Below are 25,889 nucleotides of genomic sequence, written 5' to 3'. Positions count from 1 at the left end.
GGAGCTTGAGAGGGCAGTCTGGTGATGTAGCTTAGGGCAAAGCTTTGAACTGCTTTCTATGTTAGTATTTTTAGTTTAATTTGCTGAACGATCAGACACCAGTGTAGATTGGTGAAGAGGGGTGGCAAACACTGAGCGGTTGGTAAGGTAGATGAGTCTGGCAGCAGTATTCATGATGGACTGGAGAGGGCATAGCCTGTGAGAAGGGAGCTGTAGTAGTCAAGAGATAACAAGGGAGTGAGTGAATGAGTAACTTGGTGGTTTCATTTGTTTAAAAGGCACATGTTGGAGATGGTATTTAGGTGAAGTCTACAAGCTTTTGAAAATGATTGATTGAATTTGGGGCTGAAAGGACAGGTCAGAGTCTAGGACTTCACCTAGTACCCTGGCATGAGGGGAGGGATGGATGGTTACATTGATTTTTGATGCAAGAGTCATGGAGGTGGACACAGGCAGCAGGAAATATCTGCTCCGGTTTTTGAGACCTTTAGTTTAACCGGTTCCCGACCCGCTCACGCAGGTGTACTGCGGCAGATTGGCTCTCCTGGGCAAAATCCCATACATATACGGCTTTGCCCAGGAGAGCCACCGGAGGGTGAGCGCCGCCAGAGGCACCCGCTTGCTGAATTTGGGAACCGATGCGCGTGGCCGGCGGGTGCGATCGCCACGCGTGTGCACCAATCCTTGTGCCGTGAGAGGAGATAGATTGCGTTTCTACAAAGTAGGAACAACGATCTGTCATCTCTCCTAGTTGGTCCCATCCCCCTACAGTTAGAACACAGAGGTAACAGTTCACCCCCTGATCACCCCCCCTAGTGTTAACTGCTTCCCTGCCAGTGACATTTATACAGTAATCGGTGCATATTTATAGCACTGATCGCTCTGTAAATGTCAGTGGTCCCAAAAATGTGTCAAGTGTCTGATATGTCTGCCACAATAATGCAAAAAATAGCAGATCACCACCATTACTAGTAAAACAAGAAAAAAATAATGGCAAAGGAAAAATTGCGGTAATTTATAGTCCAGTGAATTGCAAAACGTGATTGCTCCAGTGTTTTCACAAGTAGTTGATTTGATCGATAGAAACAGCCAGTGATTGAATCAGAGACAAGTGCACCGTCACCTCACAGAAAACCTGCTTACCAGATAGTAAGCTGATGGCTTTAGCCCACCACAGGACTTTTTATTTAGCAAAAAGACACAACTGCTGTATGGATGTTGATGGACCTCGCAAGCCACCTATCGCAGGTTAAAGTTTGCTCCACAGATGGTGATTTTGTATTGACCCCGGAATGTGTGTGTATATATATGTGTGTGTGTGTGTGTGTGTGTATATGTGTATATATATATATATGTGTATATTATTAGTGCTGTCAAGCGATTAAAATTTCTAATCGCATTAATGTCATAGTTAACTCACGATTAATCGTGCGATTAAGGAGGTTCACCCTTTAAAACATTTTTTTTTTGTTTTCTTATTTTTTTTTTTTTTTTTTTTTTTTTTATATTAAATTGTGTTTTTATTTTTTTACATTTTGATCACTTTTATTACTGTCACAAGGAATGTAAACATCCCTTGTGACAGCAATAGGTGGTGACAGGTACTCTTTATGGAGGGATCGGGGTCTAAAAGACCTCCGAGCCCTCCTTTGCACTTCAAAGTATTCAGATCGCCGAAAACGCCCATTCTGAATACCGTGTACTTTTTTAAATCCGGCGCCATTGGCAGCCGAGAAACCCGGAAGTGACGTCATGACGCCGCTTCCGTGGTTTCAATGCGGAGACTGAATCAAAGCCGTTTACGGCTTAGTGTCAGTCTCCGCCTGGACACAGAACGCGGCGGATGGAGGATCGGGTCTCCCGGTGGGACGGGAGGCCCGGTCAGAGCGCCGAAAGGCGGCGGGAGGGGGGGATGTCCCCTCCCGCTCCTCCGGCATAACAACCGAGCGGCTTTTAGCCGCATCGGTTGTTATGTTTGGATAGCCGATCGCCCGCTCTAAACAACGGTACCGGGATGATGGCTGCAGGCATCATCCCGGTATAACCCCCGAACGCTGCCTCGTTAATCGCGCGATAAAAAAATTGACGGCGTTAACATGGGTTTGTGTTAACGCCGTTAATAACGCGTTTAACTGACAGCACTAATATATATATACCAGTGAATGTATCAGACAAGTGCACCAACACCTCAGAGAACCTGCTTGCCAAAGGATGCAGATGGCTTAAAGCCAGGTTTTTCCTTAAAGTGAAGCTCCACTTAAAGTGCCTGTTGCTAGGCAGATCGTCCTAATCTGCCACTTTCTGATCCGCGGTCTGTCGTCTTTCTTCTGCTCCTCGACTGCCTCCTGGGGAATGGGGGAGCGGTGTCTTCTGGGACCGTGTGTTGTGTGTGTGTGTGTCCCAGGAGACATCATCCATTCACGTAGCGGCTCACGCATGTGCAGAAAGTAATCGGGGTGGTGAAGCCGCAAGGCTTCACTTCCTGATTACCTCAGAGGATGGTGGCGGGGCAGCCGAGACCTGAGCATTTGCTTGGCTTCAGCTGCCGTCATCGCGGACACCCTGGACAGCTACGTCTCCTTATTAAAAGTCAGCAGCTACAGTGTTAGTAGCTGCTGACCTTTTTTTTTTTTTTTTCTTTTCTCAACCGGACCTCCGCTTTAACTGGAAACGGGCATGAAACTAGTGGATGGATGATAACCTACTGGCGAACAACCAAGAACTCTGTATTAGGGTTGTCCCGATACTAGTATCGGTAACGGGACCGATACAGAGCATTTGCGCTAGTACTTGAAATCGCGCAAATTCTCCCGATGCCTAATCCAATACCTGGGAGAGAGGAAGTGTGTAATGCCTGTGTTCCTGTATAATGCTCAGACGGCGGCCATCCAGTGTATAAAAGCCGCGCCGCCTCCTCGTTTGTTATAGGGCAACACTCCCAGCAAGTGAGTAAGTGTTCTGCCTATCACAGACACCCTCTCATCCTCATACCATGGACGAGGATGTCCGTGATAGGCGGAACACTAACTCACTGCTGGGAAACTGAGTTCCCATATCACGGAGGAGGCGTGGCTTTTGTACACTGGATGGCCGCCGTCTGAGCATTATATAGGGACACAGGCATTACACGCTGCCTCTCTCTCCCAGGTATCGGATCAGGCAATCGCCTTATTCATGTAGTTTAGTTTAACAATCTGTACTGTAACCACCGATGAATCAGTCCATGTTCTCTCACACGCTATTTTTTTTTATTTTTTATTATTACATCACAGTAGAGCACAACTGCTTTGTATGAAGTATGCCAACAAGTGCACTTCATTCATCACAGATGTCACATTTCCTTTGATAGTGTGCAGATCAGGGCTGTGGAGTCGGAGTCGGGGGAAATTTTGGGTACCTGGAGTCGGCAAACAATGCACCGACTCCGACTCCTACTAAATTTAGATTGGAATAAAAAAAAAAAAAAGCAAGTTTAAATGTCCCAATTCACAAAAAGTTATAATTAATGACTTCTCTACTGTAAGAATTAAGACCAATGCATGCAGTGCCTCACGTAACCGCAAAACGAACAGGTTAAGTGACCGTGAAGAAGCATGCTTTTCATGTGCTTCACTATATGGCACGCAACGCACAATTAGGAGCTGCAATACTTATACTTTCCATAGTGTTGTGTCCTGCTTTTACAGGGAACGCAGCGTCCATGTGTAACCTAGCCTCTCACTAATAAGGGATTAAATAAATATGTTTTTTGCAGGACTAGAGAGTGAGACACTTGTATAAGTGAAGGGAATGGAGGGCCAATAGTTCAAGACTGAAGCTGTAAACCATTGGAAAAACTGCTGTCATTTAGGCTATAAAAACTTGTAAACTCCGATTGTTAGCTTAAACTTTAAACATGACTATGGGATTCTCCTAGGAAAATCATGTTTTAGAATAAATGCCCCTTCCTGGATCCTCCCACTGCCCTATGTTTTGTTTTTGTTGTAAAACAACCAAATAATGTGGTTTGTATTTTTGAACTGGTAAAGATCCTGTTCCTGATGTTTATGCCTGCTGCTACTATCCAGCCACTTGATTGATTAAAGCGGGAGTTCACCCATAAAACAATTTTCCCCTTAGATGTATGCTCGTTTTGTCTAGGGGAATCGGCTATTTGTTTTAAAATATGAGCCGTACTTACCGTTTTCGAGATGCATCTTCTCCGTCGCTTCCGGATATGGGTCTTCGGGAGCGGGCGTTACTTCTTGATTGACAGTCTTCCGAGAGGCTTCCGACGGTCGCATCCATCGCGTCACTAGTAGCCGAACGTCGGTGCGGCTCTATACTGCGCCTGCGCACCGACGTTCGGCTTCTTCCGGAAAATCGTGACGCGATGGATGCGACCGTCGGAAGCCTCTCGGAAGCGGCGGAGAAGATGCATCTCGTAAACGGTAAGTCGAGCTCATATTTTAAAACAACTAGCCGATTCCCCTAGACAAAACAAGCATCCATCTAAGGGTAAAAAGTGTTATGTACGGGTGAACCCCCGCTTTAATAAAAAAAAAATAATAAAACTTTGTTTTCATTGTGTTTGTCTTTTGCTTAAACTGTGCAATACAGTAGACTGTTGGCTTCCCAGCCAGTAGTCCTGTGGTAGGTTGCGTTTCTTTCCCTCAAGGAATGTATAAAATATATTCGCATATTAATACAGAGGAGTCGGAACATTTATTTACCGACTCCACAGCCCTGGTGCAGATAGGGCATTAGATGAGTGCTGCTAAGTACAATGTTTTCAAACCTCTTTGTATTCTAAGAACTCCAACCAGCCAAACATTTGTCATGCTAGGTGTTGGACCACAATATTACTTCCCTTTTCTCTGTCCTGCTATTAGGGCTGCAGACTGGCTGCTATCTTTTATCAAAGGACTTCTAAATGGAGACAACAGGTTTAAGGGCTTAATTGATCAACCAGCAATCCACCTAATCCTTTTAATTTCCAAAGGAGGCCCAACAGATTCCTTTTACAAGTTTTTGTCTCTGAATTTAATCCAAGTAAACAGCTTAAAACAGCAGGGGTGTCTTTCCTAGTGCAGGTTTATTACTATAAAGCCAGAACAGTACCACCTATAACTGTAGGCTGCAAAGTGCCATTTTCACATCCTGTATTGTAATTTAAACATTCTACAGTTATGGAAGAGGATGTCTGTCAGTGCAAGTATCGGTATCGGCGAGTACTTGAAAAAAAGTATTGGCACCTGTACTCGGTCTTAAAAAAGTGGTATCGGGACAACCCTACTCTGTATGTCCTGTAGGTATTGTTCAACATCTTTCAGCTGACACTCATGGTGCAGGGGGGACTTTGCAATGCTGGTCGGTGAGGAAAACCCAGAGATGTCGGTCTGTCCTCCCACCACAAGGGTGAGACCAGGCGGCTCCTGCAGATCTGCTGCAAACTAACTTTCTTCTGTGTTCAGAGAGGACCTTGATTACCCCCCCCCCCCCCCCCCCAGAGTAGTACAGTGTTTCTATGGTGACATTAAAGGGGTTATAAAGGTATATTTTTGTTTCCCTAAATAGCTTCCTTTACCTTAGTGCAGTCGTCCTTCACTTACCTCATCCTTCGATTTTGCATTTAAATGTCCTTATTTCTTCTGAAAAATCCTCACTTCCTCTGTCTGTAACTACACACAGTAAAGGCTTTCTTCCTGGTGTGGAGAAAGCCTCTTGAGGGAGGGAGGGGGCGAGCAGGAGTGTCAGGACGTCCACTAACACACAGCTTCTTTCTCTATCTGCAAAGTAGAGGGTGTCCTGACTTGCCTGTTCGCCCCCTCAAGGGAGAACGTTTTTAAGTACAGTGTAGCATGACCGCGCAATTGTCATTCAAAGTGCGATGGCGCTGAAAAATGGCCTGGGGGGGGGGCGGTGTAAGTGCCATGTAGGCAAGTGGTTAAAGAAAAGGGGGGGCGGGGTATAATTTATTTTATTTTTTTGTGTCTCTATACAGTATAAAAAAGAAAACGGGTATGAACTGTAATTGTGCATCGTGCCACCATTTTGCAGCACACACTTGTTCACATGTTACATGGCCCTAAGGTTTCTTTGCGATTCCTTCTTTCTTTCCCAGTGACAATATTGTAACAAGGATAGATGGGGAGAAGCCATGAGAACAGACAATAAAACACTACCATAATGGGGCAAAGCCAGAACCTTGTCAAAGTGCTGTAAAGGGTTTTTTATTTTACTTTCGCATTATTCTGTTCATTTGACAGCGTCGCTGTAAACATGGGGGATATACCCCATCAAGTGACATGGCAGTAAGACCTGACAGATGCCCTATTGTGCTTTTCCCTGTGCTTGCAATCAGGTAAACGCAAGTCAAATTAATAACTCGCAGGCAGACTATTTACTGCAGAAAAGACATGCTGTGTTACATCTGCATTAAAATAAACTTTCCTGCCTGCCCACAGTTCTCTTTACAGTGTGCATTCAACTGCGCATGCACAGCTTTGTTTACATTTCTGGCACAACAGCAGTGTCAGGATGACTTTCTGCTCCTACACATGTGCAGGAGTTGGACTGCATGGGCCAGTCAAGATGGCTGAAGGGCAGCTCCCCTAAGAAGCTGGGGAGGAAATGCTGCTGTCAAAGGATCTGTCAGATTTCTGCAGATTTATTTCTGCTGTAACCACCCTGGCAGTATGATTGACAGATTTTTGCTACATAGTTTTGCATAGAAATTTGGTGTTATATTGTAGGTCTGTTGTATTTGGTAATGACACACTTAAATCTGTCCGAACAAGAGTCTAGTAGACATTCCGGGTTTGAAACATGAAATTATAATAAAATAACTATAAAAAAAAAATATACTGAATTTCGGCACTATCGCTCAATTCTGCAAGTGTTCTAACTTACTATCGCTGTTTTCTAGCTGGTCTAAAAGCACTTTTGATGTAAAGGGACACTTTTTGGTTGCTATGGACAATTTCAAGTTTGCAGGCAGTAAGAAGTGTGTGTGTGTGTGTGTGTGTGTGTGTGTGTGTGTGTATGTATGTATGTATGTGTATATATATATATATATATATATATATATATATATAATATAAATTTTTCCTTCTCTCTGGACAAAAGGAAGGTGAAATGATTTGGTACAGTAATGTAATCTGTAAGATTGCAGTGTACTTTTGCATCGCAACACTCGCAGGGAACGGAGCCGGCACACAGCTTCAGGCGGAGGACACAATATAAATGTGTTTTTTTCTTAATAATAAAAAAAAAGGTTGAGGAGAGATATTTTTGCTTGTATTTCTGCACAGTGTTTATGCCTCGCTACATTTTGCAGCACATTCCCCTTGACACCTACTTGGCATGATAATGGAAGATACACTGCCATTGCACCATAACTACCTAAATGGAAAAAATAAACCCTGTTAATTGTAAAGCAATTAAAAATAAATAAATGTAGACAATACAAGTGTTATGACCCAGCTTGTGACCCCATCCTATAGGCTCTGTTCACACTGCTGCATTCCATTGTTGATCTGATTTTGTTTGAATGATGATGGTGCATCTTGGATGTGGTTTGCAAATTTTATGGGGCTGGAATTGCACCAAAGTACAGGAAACATTTCCAGAATAGTGCCATGATGAATTGCATTGATGTAACCGGGTAGTGGGTACCATTGAAAACGTCCTTTCTGTTGCCAACTTATGCGACTCAAGCTGCATCTGAAACTGCACTAATGCGAACAGGGCTTTAAAAAAAATCAAGAGCTGCACTTTTTTTTTTTTGGAAAGCTGGAGAATCTAAAACTCTCAGGGCAACACTGCAATGGTAGAATGTGCAGAAGAGCATACTAGCAGGATTTGGGTATATAGACTTCCCCAGTATCCCAAAAAAAACCCAGCTTAGGTGAGCCTGCTAGAAGTCAGGTTCTGCTTTAGGCATACACTTAAACCTCCAGAAATATAACATTTTATGAAAATTATCTACAAATCTGTTTAATACAAGAACTAAAGTGCAAGTATGTAGAATTATTTAAAAATTTTCCTGCTGCATGGATACGTTTTTATAAGCAGCCCGAAGTTGGGCTTTAATATTTAAGTGTTTGTAAAGGTTCAGATTATTTTTATTTTTTCTCTCTCTAACATGCTTACCTGCTCTGTGCAGTGGCTTTGCACAGAGCACACCCGATCCACTTCTTGGGTCTACTTCCGGTGCTCCTGGGTCTCCCCCTGCTGAGTTCTCCCATAACAAGCCGCTTGCTCTAGGGCCACTGTGTGCTCATTCCTGAGACACGGAGCACGGCTCGGCTTCGCACTCATCACTGGCTGTGATTGACAGCAGCAGGAGCCAATGGCTTCCACTGTTGTCTCAGCCAATGAGGGAGACATCTGGGAGAGCTTATGCTCTTGTGCACATTGCTGGATCGGGCTCGGGTAAATATTAAGGGGGGTGACCGAGAGGACAGCAGCACATAAGCTTTTACATTTATGCATAGAACCACTTTAGGTGCACTGTGTTTTTGCTCCATTGTCTGTCCAAATTTAAGAGGTCGTTTTTCATGGGTACAAATTACACAAGTAACCATGTCATTACAAAATCAGACATGCCTGAAATAAGAGGCTGCACTTAACTTGCTTTTCTGACCTGTGTCTTAAAACACCACCAGGCTGCTGCCCCATAGAAGCTGCAAATATTCTAATTGGGCTAATTTAAAAGGTGTGTGTGTGTGTGTGTGTGTGTGTGTGTGTGTGTGTGTGTGTGTGTGAATGTTTCCCCCAAAGAATTGCGCTAGTAAGACTAATGCGCAGATGCGGTGTGACAAAGTATTGCAATTTTTTTTTTTGGCTGGTTCACCCCTCCCCTTTTTTTATAGTTTTTATATTTTCTGAATGCAATAAAATGGTAGTTGTAATTTTTCTGTGACATATTGATGCAGATGTTTATGAAATTACAGATTCTTTAACCTTCATTGTTGTAATTTTTCTTTACAGGCAATTGAAGAAGAAGGTGGTGATCCTGATAATGTTGAAATAAGTCCTTCTGCAGATACTCCTCCTACAAAAAAACTATTGAAGAACAAGGGTATGTATCGGGTCTTTTCAGTCTTTTCTTCTACCTTTCTCCAGAGTTTTTGACAGTTCAGAGTTGTGATCAGAGTTGGCACTGTGTTTTTAGGCTGCTTTCACATTGGGCAGCGGAGGTGTGGTGACTGTATAGCCACGCTATTTTTAGCGTCGTATTTACCGCGATATTCGGTCGCTAGTGGTGAGGTTTTAACCCCCGCTAGCGGCATTACCGCGGTTTCCCATTGATTTCAATGGGAAGGCGTGGTATAGGAGCGGTAAACACCCTGCTCCTATACCGCTCCAAAGATGTGGCTAGCAGGACTTTTGGAGTGGCCCTGCTACCGCACCGCTTCAGTGCGAAAGCCTGATTTTTTTCATGCGGTATAGCAGTGCTATTTTTAGCGCTGTACTGCATCAAAAAACGCCTTAATGTGAAAGGGGTCTAAGGATAAAGTTTGTGTGTTACTTTTTTTTTTCACAAAAAAACATGTTATACTTGCCTGCCCTGTTGCAGTGGGTTTGCATTTGCTCCAATCAAATCGCCTGGGGGTCGAGTACAGAAACCTTTTTAAAAAATCTTTCTGTGCCGAGTTGCATTTATATGAACAGACACCATTGAAAACAATGCGATTTTCATTATCCTGCGATCTGTGCTTTTCAAGCCTCTGAAATCACACGAGTGTGAACCAGACCTTTTAATCACTTGGCACAGCGCCTCCCTCCCCCATTGTTAAAGCTTTCTGCTTTTCTTTGAGTGCCTATTATTTCTGCTGGCAGCTTTTTCTACATCCTTTTATTTAGCTACCAGTGAGGAGCGAAGGGAAATATGTAATTGACAGACAGCTTTAAGTCGGCTAGTGCTACTTGTGACATTAAAGATGGCAGCAGTCTCAGGCCTTTTAGATCTTTACACAAGGGGGCTTTTATAATTGAATAACAAACCTAAAATAAGTTAAATTCAGGAATAATCTTATGGGAAGACGTGAATGGTCTGGTGACAGCTTCTATTTAGTTTGATTTGTCATGTTGGGGTAAATCTTACAATGGGGATCCTTGTACTGATCTGGTACTTTCACTTATTAGAGAGATGTCCTCTGCTTATTTCCAGCTTGGGTAGTGAATGGAGATTTCTCTAATGGGACACAGGCAACAAAAAAGTGAAGGGATTTAACATTATATATGTTTATATATTGAAGCTTTCTTTTTTTAATTCTGATCTCACATTCATGCACACATTCAAATCTGGATACACTGCTCATTTTCTGTAGCTGGAATGACTGGTGCATGTGAAAATCAGCCGTAGCCATCCATGACTCTTCTTGGCTAGTGATTATGTGCAGTGTTTCAAATCATGATCTTTTTGTCCCTAACCACAAGCAGTGGCTGTCCGCTTGGAATACTGCATTGTGGACTGAGTAGCTGCATCTTTGTACCTACCTGTCGTTTCAGCCATAGGAATTTTTAGTTTGTTTGCCACTGGAGTTCACGGCGTGTGCCATTACCCATGTCAAATGCACATTTTCACCAGCACACAGACCTGTTGCACTGTCTGTCATATGATCTTTCTTCAGTAATGATTTGAACATTATTGACGAATGTGCATTTGATCTGATGTTGCTTATTGCAGTGCCCATTACTCCTAAAGCCTTATCCAGGAAAGTGTGATTGGAATATTGATGATGATCATCCATGTGATTGCACACTAAATCTTGCTTTCTAAAGATCTGTTTTTGTGCTCCAAATTACAGGCAAGAAGCAGGAGGCTGACGAATCTGGGTGCGAAGCTTCTATGGAAGAAGATTTAGTTAAGGTAAAATTATATACAAAATGCTCTAATCCGTAATGAAGAATTTAACATTTCTTTTGAAAAGAAAACAAATAATGGAAGTTATTTTAATTTTAAATCTACACAGTGACATGAATTTTGTTTTAAATATTGCAATGTTTAAGGTTGGCTATGCATTGGAAATAGACTTTCATCCTGTTCTCAGAGGCTAAGCTTTCTTATTGAAAGAGAAGGGTTATGGGAAATTTGTTTACAGAAGCTAATTCTATGAAGATTCTCTCAAAGTATTAGAGTTATTGAACAGACCTAAGAGACCATCTTATTATGTTCAAGTTTACACTATTTTTGTCACGTTTTCTTTCAATTAAAATTCAGTGAATAGGCTAGTGAACTTATTTATTGCATGAATTGTAGACACAACCTATGATTTTTCATACAAGCTTAGTGGGGACACCGTAGAGCAAGATATGTTTATGCCTTCAGCTTGTATAAGGCTCCATTCACACTTGAGCATAGCAAATTAACAGATTATATATATAGGCATTTTACAAGTGTGTTTTTTTTTTAGCCAAAAGAATGGCCTAGGGGAAGGAGAGGGGGAGGAATTTAGGGGCTCCGAGGAGGGTGTCCTGTTTAAGTTAACCTTACAGATAGTTCTGTAAAGGTGAACTTGCATTTTAATTGAGCGCGCTGAAGTTAGAAGCTGTCCACTAATCACAGCTGCACCAGATTTTTCATTCTCCAGTTTTAGTAAACCAGCCCCAGTGTGTTTCAAGCTTTGAAGCTTCTAAAGCACCATTTTTTTCCTTCCAGTTTGGAGAGATTAAAAGTCTTTACTGCTGAGGCAATGGCTGGGGCGGTGGCAGGAATTATACCTCTGTCCCTTTTTTTTTTTTTTTTTTTATATGGAGCTACCCACATGCCCAATGCAATTGCCCAGCAAAACCCATGCTATGCACACCGTTGGCTTGCACTAGTGCAGGTTTTTTTAGGGGTTATGTGCAGGCAGTAAGTGTGCTCTATACCTGTCAAACACTCTCTGAAGAGTATTTAAAATGCTCTTCTGAGTGAAAAACTAGTGTGAACGATCCCTAAAAGCTTGCTGTGTACACTGCTTTTGAACAAGTTGAAGCTTTTAAGGTTGTTCTGTTTACCTTACAAATGGGGTTAACTAGTAAGGTTGGCATGTAAGCTTGCTGCTTTGACCTAGTTCGATTGAAGGGCAGCAGCTTTTCTGTCATGTTAAACTGCAACTAGAGAACCATTTAGTCTTGGTCTAAACTCCAGGATCTGCATCCTGTGGATAATCTGCTTTCCTGATGCATTGCATGACAATAAAAGATATTGCATGCAGGAAATGTAGTTTTCAGATGATGATTTCCCCTATTCCACTGGGTTTTCTTGAATCCAAGTCTTTGATTAACTGCACATATTTAAAGAGGAGCTGCAGTCTGCTCACATAATTAGAAATAAAAACATCTTTGCCATTCTGAAGCTTCCCTCCAACCACTTTGCATCTTTTTATATATACTGTGATTCTGTACTTGCCTAATGTGCTGCAGAAATCTCCCTCCAGTGAGTCTGGCTGCAACCATTTTCACGGGGAAGCCGAAGCTGCTGCGTCTTCAATTCCTGGATTTACAGACACACCTCCAGCCCCCCCCCCCCAACGAACTATGCATGTCATGTCCTTAGGCTTTGGACCAGACAAAGGAATTGGACTGTATAAAGTATTTACTGGCAGGAAAAAAAATGTTTTACTATCCCGAGTTAAAACAAGGGCAGAAAATTTAATGGGTGGAAAGATGAGATGACTGAAGGTTAGCTTTAAATGGGGCTACCTTTTTTTTGATTAATGGAAGACCCTGTTTAAAGCCATTGTACACCCAAACTTGACACTTTTACCTACAGGCAAGCCTATAATAAGGCTTACCTGTAGGTTAAATTAATATCTCCTAAATTTATACGGTTTAGGAGATATTCCCTTTGCATGCGCTTTGAATGCCCGGGTGAAGGTCCTGCAGATGCTGCTGGACCTTGCCGGGAATTAAACTATGTGGCACATGTGCGGGAGTGACGACAGCGACGGAGCCGCGAACCCGGAAGACACGACGAGGGCAAAATGTCAGCATCCTCGGCGTGGACCAGGCTCCGATACGGGGGCTTCGTTCTGAGGTATTTCATAATGAGCTAATATGCGCTGTATACTTGCTCATTATGCTTTTTGTCTTCCAGGGTTTTTCTTCTCCTTTTTTTTTTTTTTTTTTTTTGTGTGCGAGTATACAACCGCTTTAAATGTGTAGGCTAGCTGGGGTCTCTGTTCTTGCACTAAAGCTGATAAACTAAAGTATCTAAGCGGCTTCAAGGCTACTGAAGAATGATGAATAACTCCTCATTTAGCTCTAATCCATTAAACTCAAACCCTTACAAAGAAAAAATAAGAAACCGCGCTAGTATCCTCCCACCCTCTAACCCCAGGCAGCAGCTGGCGTGCGATAACACAAAAGCAAAAATAAACAAAAAAAGCCGCGCCATCTTTTTTTGTTTATTTAAACTCAAACCCTTGCCAGAACAGCAGTGCAGAAGAGGGTACTACCACTAGTGAAGGTAGAAATTCCAATGGACATTGGTTTCCTATGGTTGGTGTAGACCAGGGGTGGGCAATCTCGGTCCTCCAGCTGCAGTGAGACTGCAAATCCCATCATGCCTCTGTCTCTAGGAGTCATGCCTGTGATTGTCAGGGTCTTGCAATGTCTCATGGGACTTGTAGCTTCAAAACAGCTGGAGGGCCGAGTTCGCCCTCGCCTGGTGTAGACTATCTAGATAACATCAAGTGGACATTTCAACAAGACCTCTTTCCAAACGTTACAATATGTTTCAAAGATGTGAAAATGAACTGTCCTATATTTACTTTGTCTACACCTGCCACGATGTCCTGGTTATCCTTCACCATTTTGCGTTTATTTCATACTTTTGTTTTTTTTTTGTCTGCATTTTGGCTCTGTAAGAGAAACCCGAAACAACATGGGGATAATGTAGGGGAAGGACTTCTGTTCACATTTTAGAAAGGTTATAAGGCTTAAAAGTGCTTAAAAAAAGTATCCTGTATACAATTGAGTAACATGCCCAAAAAGGTAACTAGCATGATCGGCACCAGATTATAATCTTCCAAGTTTGTAATAAGTTGGCAAACAAATTCCGACCCACTTGCAGTTAAAGGGTAAGCAAGGTTTTCTCAGAACATATGAGATTCACATTGTTTGCCTTTTTCAAAAAAGGAATTTGAGCTGGAGTCTCAAGATGTAAGTGATCAAGATGATAGTGATGATGAAGTAAAGGATACTGAGGAGCATGATGAAGAAAATTCTAAGTCTGTCACAGTGCTATCCCCAGAAGGCATGACGTGCAATGAATCGCAGCCTGTCCCTGCAGAAGAAGACTCTGAAAAAGAACCTCAAAACCAAGTATGCTGAGTGGTTACTTTGAAATCACAGTACAATCATAGATTTACTTCGTGGCTGCAAATTGAGTTTTAAATTGCTCTGCTGTGGGTGTTTTGTGGATATGAACAAAATGGGTATCGTCTATATAAATTAGCTTTTTCTTTTGTGTTTGCTTTGAAAATCTTAAAACTGAAAAATTCTCTTTGGCTTCGGGATTCTGCTTTTATTTTTTCTGATTTCTTTAATTGTATGAAGCTTTGAAACTTTTGCATTGGGGAAATTACCCTTTTCAATTCCTTTCCTATAGACACAACAGTAATGTAGCAGAAATCTATGCAAAATGTCACTTGTTTCAACATCTCCCTAACAGTGACACAATTACCAATTCAAAATATAAATATTTCTTTGTATATTAAAGCGAAGTTCCATCCAAAAAATGGAACTTCTGCCTTAAGTACTCCTTGTGTGCCCTTACATGCCACGTTTGGCATGTTATTTTTTTTGGGGGGGGGGGGGGGGGGGGGGTGGATACTTTTGAAGGGGACTTCCTGTCCCACTTCCTCCCATGGGCCGCCTAGGTGACTCCTCCCTCTCATTGATATTCTGGGGCATGTGACAGGTCCCAGAAGATTGCTGTTAACTGGGAATGTTGGGCACAACTCGCAAATGCGCTGTGTGCCTGGCCAGGAAGCCGAAAGCTGTCACGACCAGGTGGCTATGACGGCGCTGATGACTTTTAATAAACAAAAGCCAGTAACTCCACTTTAAAGAGATGAAGAATTTTTTTTTTTTTTTTTAGTAATTGAAGTCAAACATTGAAACTCATATTTATATAAATTACACACAGATTGATGTATTTAAAAAAATTATTTCTTTTAATTTTCATGATTATTGTTTTACAGCTAGTGTAAACTCAAAATTGATTATCTCAGAAAATTAGAATTTTACATGAGACCATTTAAAAAAATATATATTTTTAATCAAATGTTGGCTCACTGAAAAATATGTCCATGTATAGTATGCACTGCTGCACGAATAATTGGTAAAAAAAATAAATAAAAAATTGATCTTGGTTCACTTCATGTTTCCCTCTGCTGACCAGCTTTATGGATGATTTCATTTGCCAGCAGGACTTGGCACCCGCCCACACTACCTAAAGTACCAATACCTGGTTTAATCCTCACGGTATCACTGATTTATTGGCCAGCAAACTCGCCTGACCTAAACCCCATAGAGAATCTGTTGGGTGTTTTCAAGAGGAACACGAGATACCAGACCCAACAATGCAGATGAGCTGAAGGCCGCTATCAAAGCAATCTGGGATTCCATAACACCTCAGCAGTGCCACAGGCAGATCGCCTCCATGCCACACTGCATTGATGACCCGACCAAGGAGCGCGTGCATACTATACTGTACATTGACATACTTTTCAGCAAGCGAACATTTCTGTAATTAAAAATCCATTTATTGGTCTTGTGTAATCTAATTTTCTGAGATGGCGAGTTTTGGGTTTTCACTAGCTGTAAGGCATAATCCTCAGAATGAAAAGAGTAATGCTTGAAATCCTATCACTCTGTGTGTAAAGCATCTTTATAAAATAAGTTTACCTTTTGAATCCAATTACTGAAAATACCTTTTTGATTTTTAGATTTGTGTGTCTCTATGTACATACACATGTCCACCCCCGTCACACAGCTCGGTCACATTTGTGACAGTTCCTGGTTTCTTGCCTTTATCTCCAGCATGCTCATTGGACAAAGAACCAGCCTTCTCACACCTCTAGTAAGCAAAGAGGTTACATTTAAGGCAGCAAAGGTTAACTGGGAACAAGTAGGGTGATCTTCTGGGTGTGCAGTTTGGAAGAGAAATTGTGTTCAGCCATACATTTTTTTTGGGCAGGAAAAAAAACCCCTTGATTTGTTGGTGTGCATAGGGTTTTGCTTGTAACTCCACTGTAAGCTCTTGCGGTATGGCTCACACGAGTTCCCTATGCTTTTTGCAGCTTTTGAGATGTATGCATTTGATTTTATTGCCTATGCACATAAGCTGTGTGTTTTTTTTTTTTTTTGTTTTTTTGCCCCTAATTTTTTGAATTTTTACTGTACATATGGTCTTTTGATGGTATATTGGAGTTATATGTTATATTTCTTTAAAATCATTGGTTTGCTGGATTTTCATGTTATACAAAAAACGTGTAGCTGGCTGGAGAATGTGTAGGTGTGACGAACATCTTAAAAGACCTAAAGCCCCTTGCACACAAGCTGAATGTCTAGTGGCATCTGCAGGTTCAATAGAAACCAGACAGCATTTGGCCCGCAGGTCTGACAGAAGCTAACTTCCATCGAAGGAGTGGCTAAGAATAGGAGTGGCGTTGTCTGGGGCTGTCCCCTCCTGTCAGGGCACAATAGAACAGCGGGGGAGATTGCTGTACCAATCAGTTTGTCAGTACAGCACATTTTAAAGGAATATTTTATCTTCATGACTCCACTTGGGAATCGGGCAGCTAATTTGCTTTTAATTGGGATCCCATCCGACTGCATGTTTAAATTTGCTTTCTACATGAGTTTAAAGGGAAAAACCTTTAAGGCCTCATGCACGCTGGACTTTTTTGGATGTTTTTACACTAGCTGTTTTTGTCTTCGAGCGTGTTCAAACTCCCCATCATGTTAGCCTATGTGTCTATGCGCACACACGGCTGTTATCGGCGGTTTTTGGCTGGGGTGGGTTCTCAGAGGAGCTTTTTGGCTGTTTTCAGCTGTAAACACGCTCTAATGTCAAACACCTATAAACACTTAAATGTGACCCGCCTGTGTTTTTGGACGTTTTTGATCCATTGAGGATTTTTTTTTTTTTTTTTTATTAAATAAACATGGAAAAATGCTATTTGAAAAATGTTGAAAAGCTACTGGCGTTTTTTTCTTTAACGTCCATTCTGCATGAGGCCTAAAATGTTTTTAAAAAAGGTATCTGATAAATTTGTAAACGTGCTTTTGTTATATAGTTGGGGGGGAGGATATATAACTTTTATTTGTAATATACAGTTCAGGCTAGGATAATTTTTTTTTTTTAACCCAGCAGGCCAAGCTATAAAAAAGCTTGCATATCAGAACACATCAGCTCAGCAGGGGAGGTGGTTAAACAACCCACCCCATAGCCAGCCAAACCCCCTAATGTCATGTAAATACAGTTTCTTGCATTGTACAGTAGGGAAAAATATTTGATCACCTGCAGATTTTGCACGTTTGCTCACTTACAAAGAAATGAAGGGTCTATAATTTTATTTTTTTAATCGTAGGTGTATTTCAAATGATAGACAAATATCAACCACAAATGAGTTGCATTTCATTGGGTAAAATAAGTATGGCTAGGTCACTCCCTGACATTGATGTGCTTCCTCAGCCAATCCTTTGTTGCCTTTTGGGTCACGCTCATGCTGGAAGACCCATCCATGACCTATCTTCAGTTTTCTGGCTGAGGGAAGAAAGTTTTCATCCAAAATGTTACAGTACTTGGGTCCTGTCCATTTGCCCCTTAATGCGGCAAAGTTGGTCTGTACCTTTTTTTAGCAGAGAAATGCCCCCAAAGCATGTTTCCACCTCCCAAGTTTGACTGCAGGGATGATGTTCTTGGGGTCATGGTCAGCATTTTTCTTCCAAACATGGCAAGTCCCCCTCCTCAAGAAGGCTTGTTTACAGTCATGCCAATTACCATCAAAATGATTCAGAGAAAGGACTGGGAAAAAGTACGGTGGTCAGATAAGACCATAATTGAGTTTTTTGGCGTTACCTGGCCACTCCATGTTTGGAGGAAGAAAAATGCTGACCATGACCCCAAAAACGCCATCCCCACAGACAAGCTTGGAGATGGAAACATGATGCTCTGGGGCTGTTTCTCTGCTAAAAGGTACAAGCCTACCTTGCTGCATTGAGGGACCAATGAACGGGGCTATGTATTGTAAAATCTTGGATGAGAACCTTCTTCCACTGAAGATGGGTCATCAAACTTTTTAAAGCACTTGTTAACCTAAAAGAGAAACGGATCCTTGTTCCCCTGACGTGGATGTAAACCCTCGCATATACCCAGTGAAGTGAACAGCCTCAGATGATACACAAGATATATATGTGTATCTTCAGTTTTATGTACAGTTTAGAAAGCCCACAGTGTATCACGGCTGCTGAGCCTTAACACAACGGTCAGCATATGTGCCTCTGTCATCCGCAGCCTTGCTCTGTCCTTTCCTTTGTCCTCTCCCCCCTCCCTTTCTGTCTGCTTGTGTCAGCGCCCACCCCCTCCACTCCTGCTGCTCTCATTAATTTAATATAAAATGCTCTTATCCCCTCTGTAATATAACAAGTGCCTATTAAATAAAAAAATATTCTATCTGTACCTATAACACAGCGGCTTTCATCGATCACATGACTCCTTGGCCCTCTCTCCATCCTCCCTGGCAGCTGTCGGCCCGTCAGAGGAGAGATGTATAACATGGGCACTTATTATTACAGAGGGGATGGGAGCTTTTTATAGACGTGGGTTAACAACCACTTTAAATTTAGAGAAGATCCATTAAAGAGTGGGCCAAAATCCCTCCTGATATGTCTGCGGACCTGATAACCAACTACAAGAAATACCTTACCTCTGTGCAGGGTTTGACAAATTTGCTTGGAATCTAGGAGCCAGCTAAAAAAGTTAGGAGCTAGAAAGCGAACACATACGTGAGTAGCGCCCGCATATGTAAACGGTTTTCAAACCACACATGTGAGGTATCGCCGCGATCATTAGAGCGAGAGCAATAATTCTAGCTCTAGACTTCCTCTAACTCAAAACATGCAACCTGTAGATTTTTTTTTAAACGTCGCCTATAGAGATTTTAAAGGGTAAAAATTTGTCGGCATTCCACGAGCGGACGCAATTTTGAAGCGTGACATGTTGGGTATCAATTTACTCGGCATAACATTATCTTTCACAATATTAAAAAAAATTGGGATAACTTTACTGTCTTATTTTTTAATAAAAAAAAGTGTAATTTTTTTTCACAAAAAAACGCGCTTGTAAGACTGCTGCGCAAATACGGCGTGACAAAGTACTGCAACGGTCGCCATTTTATTTTCTAGGGTGTTGGAATAAAAAAAAAATATATAATGTTTGGGGGTTCTAATTAGAGGGAAGGAGATGGCAGTGAAAATAGTGAAAAATTACGTATTAGAATTGCTGTTTAACTTGTAATGCCAACGGCCACCACCAGATGGCCCCCACCTCCCCAAAGCTGCGGCCTTAATTACCGGCGGGCGCCAGGTCACAATTTCTTGTCGCAATTGCGTCCTGGCGCCCGGAGATTGTCCGCCCCTGCCTCTGTGCTTGCCTATAAGTGTTTCTCCACCAAGTACAAATTTATTGTTTGAGGATCAAATACATATTTTGCTCGCTGAACGGCAACTTAATTTAGAACATTTGTATCGTGTGTGTGTGTTTTTTTTTTTTTTTTTTTTTGTATTTTTGGTTGATATTCTGTCTATCACTTAAAATACACCTATAGTAAACATTATAGACCCTTATTTTTTTTGTAAGTGGGCTAGCTTACAAAATCTGCAGAGGATCAAATTTCCCCACTGTAGCATATAATGTAAAGCATAGAAACCATAACTGCAAATGATACACAAGACTTGGCAAGTTGCCGGTCTCAGTACCTGCCAGTTATGTCACTTCTACCTACATCACATTTTGCTCATGCCCAGCAGCATCCTGACATGTTTCGTCTGTATCGTCTTTTTCATGAGCTATCTTTTCTAGGCATTAACCACTTCCATACCGGGCACATATACCCCCCTCCTGACCAGGTGAAATTTCAGCTTCCGGCACTGTGTCGCTTTAACTGACAATTGCGCGGTTGTGCGACGTGGCTCCCAAACAAAATTGGTGTCCTTTTTTTCCCCACAAATAGAGCTTTCTTTTGGTGGTATTTGATCACCTCTGCGGTTTTTATTTTTTGCGCTATAAAACAAAAAAAGCAACAATTTTGAAAAAAAATTCAGTATTTTTTACTTGTTGCTATAATAAATAGCCAAATTTTTTTTTTCCAAATTTTTTTTTCTCAGTTTAGGTCGATACGTATTCGTCTACATATTTTTGGTAAACAAAAAAAAAAAATCGCAATAAGTGCTTACAAAATATGGGACAGAATTAATAATATTAATAATAATAATAATAATAATATTTTTATTTTTTTTACTAGTAATGGCGGCGATCTGCGTTTTTTTTTTATTGGGACTGCGACATTATGGCGGACACATCGGACACTTTTGACACATTTTTGGCGCCATTCCCATTTATACTGCGATCAGTGCTATAAATAAATATGCACTAATTACTGTATAAATGTGACTGGCATTGAAGGGGTTAACACTAGGGGGTGAGGAAGGGGTTAAATGTGTAGCCTGGGTGTGTTCTAACTGTAGGTGGAGGGGGGGTGACTGGGGGAGGTAACCGATCTGTGTCCCTATGTACAAGAGACACAGATCGGTCTCCTCTCTCCCCTGACAGGACGTGGAGCTCTGTGTTTACACACAGAGCTCCACGTCCCTGCTCTGTCACTGCTGATGGTGGGTGCCTGGCTGACATCGCGACCGCCAGGCACGCGCATCGGCATCTCGGGGGCGCGCCTCCGCCGGCGCGCTCGCGCGCCCCCCAGTGGCCGGAGGAATCCAAGACGTCAATTGACGTCCTGTTGAGTTTCCAGAGCCACTGTGAAGCCGTCATTTTACATGCGGCCGGTATTCTAGTGGTTAAGGACTAAACCTGCTGGGATGCTGTTGGGCATGAGCAGGAAGTGACGTCAGACTTTTGGTCGGGCGTGGTTGTGCCGATCCTCATCTGGCATAATTTGTCTGGATTTTGGGAGTATTTGAGGCCTTGCATACCCTGAACCTTTTGTCTCATCACCATGCAATATATATTATAAAGGACATGCTGGGAACAGTCCTGCTGTAAAAGATGCCCCTAGCTCATGCTGTTAACTGATTGGGGGGGGGCTGCTTGCTGCCATTGTATATCCCTGTATGTTGTGGTCGTTAAGGTACTTGTCTAATAGTTGATCAAAACTATCGATGCCACCACCTGTGGAAGGTTATTCCACATCCTTGCCACTCTTACAGTAAATTACCCTCTACAGATTTTAAGGTTAAACCCTTTTTCTGCTAATTTTGAGTGGTCTCGTGTCTTAACCACTTCAGCCCCGGACCATATTGCTGGTCAATGACCCTGCCACTTTTTTGCGATTCCGCACTGCGTCGTTTTAACTGATAATTGCGCGGTCGTGCGACTTGGCTCCTTTTTTTCCCCACAAATAGAGCTTTCTTTTGGTGGTATTTGATCACCTCTGCAGTTTTTATTTTTTGCGCTATAAACAAAAATAGAGCGACAATTTTTTTTCTATAATAAATATCCACAAAATATATAAAAAATAAACTTTTTTTCCCTAGTTTAGGCCGATATGTATTCTTCTACATATTTTTCGTGAAAAAAATTTGCAATAAGCGTTTGACGGTTTGTGCAAAAGTTATAGCGTCTACAAAATAGGGCATAGTTTTATGGCATTTTTATTATTTTTTTTTTTTTTACTAGTAATGGCGGCGATCAGTGATTTTTATCGGTACTGCGGCCTTATGGCAGACACTTTTGACACATTTTTGGAACCATTGGCATTTTTAATAGCGATCAGTGCTATAAAAATGCATTGATTACTATAAAAATGCCACTGGCGAGGAAGGGGTTAACACTTGGGGGGCGAGGAAGGGGTTAACACTTGGGGGGCGAGGAAGGGGTTAACACTTGGGGGGCGAGGAAGGGGTTAACACTTGGGGGGCGAGGAAGGGGTTAACACTTGGGGGGCGAGGAAGGGGTTAACACTTGGGGGGCGAGGAAGGGGTTAACACTTGGGGGGCGAGGAAGGGGTTAAGTATGCTCCCTGGGTGTGTTCTAACTGAAAGGGCGGGGGACTGACTCGCTCTGTAACGAGCGATCGTGGTTGCCCGTCAGGAGCAAGGACGAGCCGGGGGCGCGCTTCCAGCACCGCGCACGCACCCCTATTGGCTGATCTGCGAGATGACATATACCTACGTCGTCTCGCGCAGCGGAGCTGACCTGCCCCTGTATAACTGCGGCGGCTGGTCAGCAAGTAGTGCAACTCCCTTCCGCAAAAAAAGTTTTCTCCCTATTGTGAGTTCACCAGTGCGGTATTTGTAAATTGATATCATATTCCCACTCAAGCATCTCTTCTCAAGAGAGAATAAGTTCAGAGGTCGCAACCTTTCCTCATAACCAACATCCTCCAGACCCTTTTTTTAGTGTTGTTGCCCTTTGTACTCGCTCCATTTCCAGTACATCCTTCTTGAAGGCTGGTAACCAGAACTGGTCAGCATACTCCAGGTGTGGCTGGAGTCTTGTAGAGTGGGAGAATTCTTGTTTTTGGTCCCCTTTTTAATGCATGTCAGTATTCTGTTTGCTTTGTTAGGCTCACCAATGGCATACAATGCTAAGCTGCTGCCATCATCTACTAGGACCCCCAGGTCCATCCTAGATTCCCCCAGAGGTTCTCCCCACCGTGCATAGATTGCATTGATATTTTTGCCACCCAAATTTTTCTACATTAAACCTAATTTTCCATGTAGTTGCCCACCCAATTAATTTGTTCAGACCTTCTTGCAAGGTTTACACATCCTGCAGAGAGAAGTTATTGCCTTGCTTGGCATTGTCCGCAAATGCAGAGATTGAATGATGGTTTACCCGATCCTCCAGGTAGTTTGTGAACAAATTAAGATTGGTCCAAGGACAGAACCCCCCCCCCCCCTGGGGTACCCCATTACGAGTACTCCCCATCAGTATCACTGGTTAATCTTGGAGTTTTCATTCTCCTTTTGACTGTCTTATGAAGCTGCATGACTCCTGTCTGTCTGGACAGCACTGAATGACCCTGTGCCAAAAAAGCCCCAAAAATCTATTACTGCACAACAAACTGAGCACGTGCAGACTTGCCACTGCTGCTCTGTACTTTGGCTAATTGATTGAGGACAGCTAAAAAAGGGGAGGATCAGAGAAGTCAGGATTAAACAGCCTTTTTACACAATGTGGAAGATTAACCCCTTAGGTTCCACAGTGAGTATAAAGAACATGCTTTACTGCATTTACAGACTGATTTCACTGTTGTGGGTTTAGTAACACCTTAAGAAACAAACAGGCACATCACCATTTCTTTCTTTGTGATTTCTACTCTGCCAGTTTGTGGCCCTGCCCTTTTTAGCTATGTGTCTGCACTTTGGGTATTCATCAATGTGCTGTGTTTGCATTACTGTGCACATGTTGCATCTATTAGGGGATGTCTAGATTACCTGTTGATGGGGTAGTTGATGTGTACTCTGTTGGACAACTTGTCTGGGACTTTCCAAATGTTACAGTGGCTCAGATGGATCCCGAACCTTCAGAAATTGGTTTCTGGAACAATTTGCAGTATCTGGACATGGCTCAGGCCAAAGTATTTCCTGGGCACCATTTTAAAGGCAGAGGATTTGGTCATCATTTGAGCCTCATGTGTCAACATCCCGGAGCCATAAATTATTTAGTTCTCTCAGCAATGTTGGACCATCCTGTTTTGAAGGTCACCCGGTCTGGATTCAGTTGGACATTTTATAAAGCAGTGTTGAACATCCTTCATGTAGGAACCAGGAAGCCAGATATGTTTCTGTGGCAGTAGTTGTAGATGGGATCCTGTCTTGGGTAGAGCGTCACATTCCCAGCTTGTCTGCCCGCAGGCCAAGTTGTGAATTTGCACAGAGGGGTTTTGGAACCCAGATGTAAGCCATTTTCAGGTACAGGAATGCTCCAGTTCTCTATGCCATTTCCCCGCCCCCCCCCCGAAGCCGCTTCTTCCTCTGATTTTTGAGGATGACGTTTAAGGGCATTTTCTTAATTCTGATTGCTTGGCTCTGGCCTAGACATATGTGGTACGCCAACCTCGAGAGACATTGCCTGGCCCTTACAGTATTGTTATTATTGAACTCAAGGACCCAGATTTAACCGCATAGCTATTGTAGACTAGGTTTGGAGAAAGTTTCGAAATGTGAGGTTCCTACAATGCTAAAGGCTACTTCTCTTCTGGGCTATCGTAAGATCTGGAAGACATTTGGTGTGCGTCTGTTTTTTCCCACCATAGTGTTTTCTCTGTGGAAGAATGCTCTCCTTCCTGTGGCTGGGTCTAGACCAGCCTTTTGACTGTCGGCAGAATCAAGGGCAAGGATTCTACCCTTTCTGTTTAAAGATCACTGGCTTGTCCCTTCTTAATTAAGATGTCTGTACAGCGAGATTCCCGTGTACCACCCCTCCTTTGTGGGGTTTAAATTGTCCTTCAGAAACTGCTGTTTGAATTAATTTAGTTGCATAGACGTCACCTCTGTGATTATTATTTTTATTTTTTTTTAAGCAAAATTGATATTCATTCTGTAATATATAACGCATAACTCCCTCTCCTCTCTCTCCCTCCTAGCAGGGGAAATTAAATTATTTGCATGCCTTTTGTGGTGCATGGTATATCAATCCATTGGACCTGTATAGGTTGATTTATAACTTTGCGTTCTGTTTTATATATTTTTAAAGCCTTTTTGTCCTACCTTGTTTATAAAATGTTTCCATTTCATTTAGGATGAAAACCAGGATACCCAAACTTTTTCTGACCATGATGTTGTGCCTGATGTAAGTCGTTTACTTTCTGTGGGAAAGAAATTGAAAAAATTGAAGACGGGTTGCAATTCAAATTTTATCAAATTTTATCATGGAGTCAAAAGTCCAGCCTGAGCTTGTTTGGCAGGACTTCTTCTATGGGTCACAGGAGTGCCATTTTTGTTTTGCACTCATGTGACCAGTTTTCAACAAAGGGCGGTCTGAGGTCTGCTCTTTTGCTGACGTCACTGAAATCGGTCCAGGCTCTGCATTACAACAATAGTCTGGATCCGCCAGGTGCCTGGACTGATGCCTCTCGGCGAGCCTCTGAGTTGGCCAACCCGTCACAGCTCAATGCTCCAGTGAGCGCGGGGGCAGAGCGGAGTGAACGATTGGTTCTCAGTGCAGAGTTGGCGGTGGATAGATGCCGCATCAGACCAATTCTGCATTCACCTAGGAAAGTATAATTATCTGGGGGGGGGGGGGGGGGTCCTATATTTCTCTTTGAAATGCTGTTGGTTGTTCAGTCTTTAAACAAAATTCCCACATGTAGAGTAATTTCAAATTTTATACAAATCTATCTTTGCGTGTATGATTTTATATTTACATTGGCTGCATTGTCATGGAATAAAATACATTTCTATCATGGATTGCTTTCAAACGGTCAAGGGAAAATGTTCTGCCTTGGGACACATTGCATTTATTTTCTAAATGCATCATGTTTCAGTCTTTACTTTTCAGAGTTGGAGAAACTTAAAAAAAATATATCTTCTGCCTTCACAACTCCTTTATCGCAATTCATTCTATGCATTAAGATCGAACAACTTTTGTGTTTAGCAGCTGCCTCAGCACCCCCTAATTACATACCTGAGCCCATCTAACTCCAGTTATGTCCACGAGTGTCTAA

The 25,889-nt window shown here is 42.3% G+C and overlaps 1 protein-coding gene across 7 annotated transcripts in view; it reads left to right on the top strand.

Annotated features, from left to right (window-relative positions):
• SLTM (SAFB like transcription modulator) overlaps positions 1 to 25,889 on the top strand; it is an 89,507-nt gene that overhangs the window by 11,251 nt on the left and 52,367 nt on the right. For 4 of the 7 annotated variants that reach the window (XM_040342769.1, XM_040342767.1, XM_040342768.1 and 1 more), the window contains exons 2-5: positions 8,974 to 9,064; positions 10,797 to 10,858; positions 14,113 to 14,298; positions 24,965 to 25,015. In XM_040342769.1, the coding sequence (XP_040198703.1) occupies positions 8,974 to 9,064; positions 10,797 to 10,858; positions 14,113 to 14,298; positions 24,965 to 25,015 (390 nt within the window). The remainder of the gene's footprint in view (positions 1 to 8,973; positions 9,065 to 10,796; positions 10,859 to 14,112; positions 14,299 to 24,964; positions 25,016 to 25,889) is intronic. The other 3 variants (XM_040342771.1, XM_040342770.1, XM_040342772.1) reach the window with 3 other exon arrangements.

The sequence above is a fragment of the Rana temporaria genome, chromosome 3 (assembly GCF_905171775.1).
Source record: "Rana temporaria chromosome 3, aRanTem1.1, whole genome shotgun sequence".
Classification (NCBI taxonomy): Eukaryota; Metazoa; Chordata; class Amphibia; order Anura; family Ranidae; genus Rana; species Rana temporaria.
Note: the sequence above shows the minus strand (reverse complement) of the source record. Positions and strands in the feature narration are given on the sequence as shown.